At 50.8% G+C, this 6,313-nt stretch overlaps 1 protein-coding gene across 1 annotated transcript; it reads left to right on the forward strand.

Annotated features, from left to right (window-relative positions):
* Positions 1-3,414: 3,414 nt before the first annotated feature.
* On the forward strand, positions 3,415-5,297 carry LOC119295185 (protein ANTAGONIST OF LIKE HETEROCHROMATIN PROTEIN 1-like). Its single transcript, XM_037573543.1, has one exon. The coding sequence runs from the start codon at positions 3,581-3,583 to the stop codon at positions 4,973-4,975; it is 1,395 nt and encodes a 464-aa protein (XP_037429440.1). The 5' UTR covers positions 3,415-3,580; the 3' UTR covers positions 4,976-5,297.
* Positions 5,298-6,313: the final 1,016 nt, after the last annotated feature.

Consider the following 6,313-nt stretch of genomic DNA (forward strand, 5'->3'; position numbering starts at 1 on the left):
TGCAGCCCCTTGTCCTTGTTTTCGGCATTTAACTTGCCAGCCTGCTTGAACACCCAGCATTCTCTATTGGTGTGATTGGCTAGCTTGTCAGGGGTGTCGTGGATTTGACACGAGCGATTCAGTATGTGATCCAGACTGGACGGAGCCGGAGCATTTCTTTTAAATGGCTTTTCCCGCTGACCGGATTTAGAGCCTCTGAATCTGGTATGGACTGCCATATCTTCGGTGTTATCGCTGTTATTGCGGCGCTTTGGTCTATTACGACGCTGCCTACCGTTAACGTCTTTGGTATCCGAGGTATTCGGATTCCTTGATGTATTGTTGCTGCGAGCCAGCCAGCTGTCCTCGCCCGCGCAAAAGCGGGTCATGAGTGTTGTGAGGGCTGCTATAGATTTCGGCTTCTCCTGGCCGAGGTGGCGGGCGAGCCACTCGTCGCGGATGTTGTGCTTGAATGCCGCTAGGGCTTCTGCATCCGGACAGTCTACAATTTGATTTTTCTTAGTCAGGAACCGTGTCCAGAATTGTCTGGCCGATTCCCCTGGCTACTGGGTTATGTGGCTCAGGTCATCAGCATCCGGTGGCCGCACATAAGTGTCCTGGAAGTTGTCAAGAAATGCATCTTCCAAATCCTCCCAACTGCCAGCTGAATCTGCTGGCAAGCTATTCAGCCAATGCCGGACTGGTCCTTTGAGTTTTAGTGGGAGGTACTTGATGGCATGTAGATCGTCACCGCGAGCCATGTGGATGTGAAGGAGGAAATCCTCAATCCATACAGCGGGACCTGTTGTGCCGTCGTATGATTCGATATTTACGGGCTTGAAACCCTCCAGGAATTCATGATTCATAACTTCATCAATGAAGCATAGGGGGGTGTGTGGCGCCTCTGTGCCGGGATATATCCCGACGTAGTTCGTATGAGTCTTGTCTGTTGTATTCGGCCCGGCCGGATTTACTCTTGGTGTATCCGACGCGATGATCATCGTCCCGTGTGGGCGCATGTGCTCGTGTCCCGTATATTGACCTTGCAATTTTTGCCTTACTGTCCAAGATGTCTCGCAGGTCCTCTGTGTTGCTCCGGGCCTTAGTATTTTTGACTAAGTGGCGACGGGGTGCGGTCTAAACTTTAGGCTGAAAATATGTCCCTCTCCACTTTGACAAGACATTCAGCATTTCCTCCCATGCACACGACACTAGTGATTACACCTGTACATTAACTCATTCGTCATGTCTTTCCCTTGAAATCAGAAGGAAACATACCGCAACTAGACCCATTTGCCAGTAATAGCAACTCACAAGAGCATAAGTTAATACGACCATAAATATTTGATACACATTTCCTTCTATCTACGTTGGCATGCCATTCTGTCTGTTTCCTCCCGATCAGACGACACAAGGGTACATTACCTCGTCCATCACATCCTTTCTGCGAAATCACAAGCACACATGTGGCAATCGAACACGTTATCCAACAACTCATCAAAATATATGTATATTAACGCAGCCATCAATACGTGACATATATTTCGCCGACAATCTTGTGGCGTTTACACCGACACGAATACATTACCTCGTCCATCATTTCATTCCCTCCGAAATCAGAAGGAAACCGGCCGCAACCAGACCCATCACAACGATCGGCCATCAATCCTCCGCATCTATTCCCTCCCGCATGTTGGCACAACCTTCTCCGTGCCTCCACATTTCCTCCTAACAACCATCACGAGTGTTTGCACCCGTACATTGCCTCGTTTAACGTGCCGCTCGCTCAAAAACACAATTTAAAAACACTTATTATATTTCATAAAAAGAATAATATTTTTTTGGAACAAGCTGACCACACCTTGACATGCCTGGCATTTCGTTTCACACTAGAAAGAGATAAAGAAATGTGCTGCTGTCTGATGCGCTCACACCCACCTACCTAACCCAAATCCGAACCCAAACCAAGACAGACGGACGAGACAACCTTGCTTTGCTCTGCACTGCTCCTACAAATTTCGGAAGTTCGAGAAACTTTTGAAAATCACACGTGTCCAAACTTCATAAAATTTTGCATGTAGTTCACACACAGGAGCATCTTGCACCACAAAAAAATTGGAATTTTTTAAACTTTTTCCTTTGCTAAATCGCGGTACTGTTCACCGGGATCATATGAGCCCGGGCTCTGGGTTGAGTTATCGGACCATTAGTACTTGACATCCATTTTTCGCTATGTGCTTGCACTACATTCCGTGCGTCTTACTATTGTCTGCCTATCACACTACACAACTGTTTACATGGCCACGTTGCCTTACCCATCATGTCATCCCTACAAATTAGAAGGAAACTGATTGCCATTAGACTCATTTGTCAATAACAACTCACAGTGAGGTGTAATTTAATACAACCATCAAAACTTGACATATATATGCTCCTCTCCGAGTTGAAAGGACATTAATTTTGGCTGTCTTGATATTTCTTGTACACACAACACTAACGCAACCATCATATCCTTCCTTTTGAAATCGTAAAAAAGTGGGCTGTAGCCAGACCCATATGTAACAACTAATCACAAGTTAATACCGCCATCAATATGCTCCTCTCCACTTTGACAAGACATTCAACATTTCCACACAAGTGATTACACTCGTACATTAATTCATTCATCATGCCCTTCCCTTTGAAATCAGAAGGAAACACACAACAACTAGACCCATTTGCCAGTAATAGCAACTCACAAGAGCATAAGTTAATACGACCATCAATATTTGATATACATTTCCTTCTGTCTATGTTGGCATGCCATTGTGCCTGTCTCAATATTTCCTCCCGATCAAACGACACGAGGGTTTACATCGATACAGGTACATTACCCTGTCCATCATATTCTTCCTTGTGAAATCACAAGCAAATGCGTGGCAACCAAACATCGTTATCCCACAACTCATCAAAATACGTATATTAACGCAGCCATCAATATGTGACATACATTTTGGGGACAATCTTGTGGCGTTTACATCGACACCTATACATTACCTTGTCCATCATTTCATTCACTCCTAAATCAGAAGGAAACCGACCGCAACCAGACCCAAACACAACTCGCGGGTTAAAACGGTCATCAATCCTCGGCATCTATCCCCTCCTCTGCGCGCGCTGGCGCTGGCACGACATTCTTCGTGCCTCCATATTTCCTCCTATCAACCGCCACGAGTGTTTCCACCCATACATTGCCTCGTTCATCGTGCTGCTCGCTCGCTAGAAAAAAAACATAATTTAAAAACACTTATTATATTTCATGAAAAAGAATAATATTTTCTTGGAGCAAGGTGACGACACCTTGACATGCTTGGCCTTTCGTTTCACACTAGAAAGGGAGGAGATAAAGAAACGTGGTGCTGTCCGATGCGCTCACACCCACCCACCTAACCCAAACCCAAACCCAAACCCTGAGGCTGAGCCAAGAGAGACGGACAGACAACCTCCCCTGCTTTGCTCTGCTCTGCTCCTACAAAGACCCCAGAGAGCCGACGACCACGACCTCCCCCTCCCCCCTCCACCCAATAGCGAGAGCTTACCTTCTCCCCCCATCTCTCCCCCGATGCCCAATCGCCGGCGGAAGCGCGAGCCCGACGACGGAGGGGGCGCCGGCGGGGATGAGAGCAAGAGGGATCTTGATTTGCGCATCACCAACATCCTGGCCGAGTACCGCGCGCCCCGCCCCGCCCGCCGCGCGTTCCCCCTCCTCGAGCTCAACGGCCGGCTTCTTGCGGAGGAGGACGAGGAGGGGGAGGCCGAGGTCGTCTCCCCGCTCACCGCCCCGGCCCCGGCCCCGGCCCTGCCGGTCGTGGTCGTCGACGGGCGGCCGTCCAAGCGCCGGGTCGTCGCTGGCGGAGGAGGAGGAGGAGGGGACGAGGCCTCGCCGTACCAGCGCCGGCTGTGGGTCAAGGACCGGTCCAGCGAGTGGTGGGAGCTGCGGAGCAGCCCGGGGTACCCGGAGGCGGAGTTCTTGCGGGAGTTCCGGATGGGCCGCGCCACGTTCGGCATGGTCTGCGACGCGCTCGGCGCCGCCGTCGCCAAGGAGGACACGGCGCTCCGCGCCGCCATCCCGGTGCGGCAGCGCGTGGCCGTCTGCGTCTGGCGGCTCGCCACGGGCGAGCCGCTCCGGCTCGTCTCCAAGCGGTTCGGCATCGGCATCTCCACCTGCCACAAGCTGGTCCTGGAGGTGTGCGCCGCCATCCGCTCCATCCTCATGCCGCGCTTCCTCCGGTGGCCCGACCGCGGCTCCGCCGCCGCCGCCGCCGTCAAGGCCAGCTTCGAGGCCAGCTCCGGGGTGCCGGACGTGGTGGGCGCCATGTACACCACCCACATCCCCATCATCGCGCCCAAGGTGCACGTCGCCTCCTACTTCAACCGCCGGCACACGGAGCGCAACCAGAAGACGTCCTACTCCATCACGCTGCAGGGGGTGGTCGGCCCCGACGGCTCCTTCACCGACGTCTGCATCGGCTGGCCGGGGTCCCTGGCCGACGACCAGGTGCTCGACAAGTCGGCGCTGCAGCAGCGCGCCGCGGCCGGGATGATGGAGGGGTCCTGGGTGGTCGGCGGCGCCAGCTACCCGCTCACCGACTGGTGCCTCGTCCCCTACACCCACCAGAACCTCACCTGGACGCAGCACGCCTTCAACGAGAAGGTGGCCGACCTCCGGGGGGTGGCCGTGGACGCCTTCTCGCGCCTCAAGAGCCGGTGGGCGTGCCTGCAGAAGCGCACCGAGGTGAAGCTCCAGGACCTGCCCGTGGTGCTCGGCGCCTGCTGCGTGCTGCACAACATCTGCGAGGCCAGAGGGGAGGCCATGCCGCCGGAGCTCCGGGTGGAGGTGGAGGACGACCTCACCGTGCTGGACAACCCCGTGCGCTCCGACGCCGCCGCCAAGGCCAGGGACAAGATCGCGCACAACCTCCTCCACCGCGGCCTCGCCGGCACAGCCTTCTTCTAATTAGATGCTCCTCTCTTCCATCGGTGGCCTTGGTTTGCCCATCGTTCCTTAAACGATCTTGAGCTTAAAATTCGATCCAAGCTCTGTCAAAGAATCAAATTTCCAGTTGCTCAGTAGTAGGAGGGCCCTAGTTAACTCGTATCCGAGGAAAAGAAGAAAGAAACTTTTACAGCGTCTCAAAGAAACATACTAGCAGAGGAAAGAAGATTCAATTGTTTGGTTCATTCTTCAGTTCATCTACTGTATTTGTTTGTATATAAATTTTTGGACTTGGTTTTGGGGCAGACAATCAAACAAATGTCTCTGCTTTGCTATGCAAAAATCTTAATCTTTGGATGCTCTTGTTTGACCTCAAGTTTCCCCCTCTCCTGTTAATTTGTCTGTGGCTTTGTTTAGTCTTGTGTGTGAATGTGGCATAGTTTGGTCAGTCAAATAACTAGGCTGATTCGGATTTAGTAGAGGTCCAGGTCCAGGTTCAGGACTGGGTGTGAACACCTCAGAGGAATACCAACACTGCAAGAAAGAGCCCACAAGTGTCAAAAGGTCCCTTTCTTTGGAGGACGAGCTAGCTACTGAGCCCTATACTTTGAATAGTGTCAACAATTATCTACTACCGTAGTACGCGTGTTTAGATACATCTGTATCCAGACAAATCTAATTTGAGACAGAGGTTGTATTTTCAAGTTCTAAAAAATTCAACATGGTTCTATGGATGTGATTAGTCTATTTTGATCTGGTATTACACACATACTTATCTAAATTCCTTGTAGCTGTAGCCTGTATTAGACTGTTTTTGAAGTAAATCTTCATTTGGGGCATATAAATTTGCAAGTGTACATAGTCCGTAGCTTTCTATGGCAACAAGAAATACTCTGATGGTTTCAGTTAACTAGTGTTCTGAACTTGCGTGTAGTTTGGCTGATGGAAGCTTTGAAATAAGGTTTCCATTTCCATGCCTGGGACAAGATGGCGCACAACCTCCTCCGCCGTCGCTCTTCGACCGCCAATCTTTACCTGAATCTGGTTTGTTTCATTCGATTTGATGCAAACTCCATCGAAGAATCACATTTTCAGTTGCTCACAGTCAAAAGAACAGAGAGAGGTCGCCCCATGTCAAAGAAACTTAGCAAGACAACAAGGCTTGTTTGTCTGTGGCTTTGTTTAGAGTGTTGTGTGTGAATGTGCCATGATTTGGTCAGTCAAATACTAGCTAGGCTGAGTTGGATTTAGCAGATTCAGGTTCAGGACCAGGTGTGAACAAATCCGAGGAATACTGACACTGCAAGAAAGAGCACACTTGATTGCTCATAGTCATAGAAGAGACAAAGAGAGTCAAGT

Source organism: Triticum dicoccoides, chromosome 1A (assembly GCF_002162155.2).
Source record: "Triticum dicoccoides isolate Atlit2015 ecotype Zavitan chromosome 1A, WEW_v2.0, whole genome shotgun sequence".
In the NCBI taxonomy this organism is placed as follows: Eukaryota; Viridiplantae; Streptophyta; class Magnoliopsida; order Poales; family Poaceae; genus Triticum; species Triticum dicoccoides.

Bases quoted from the DNA above. Each gene is read 5' to 3' on its own strand.
- LOC119295185 (XM_037573543.1), top strand. From the start codon at position 3,581: ATGCCCAATCGCCGGCGGAAGCGCGAGCCCGACGACGGAGGGGGCGCC.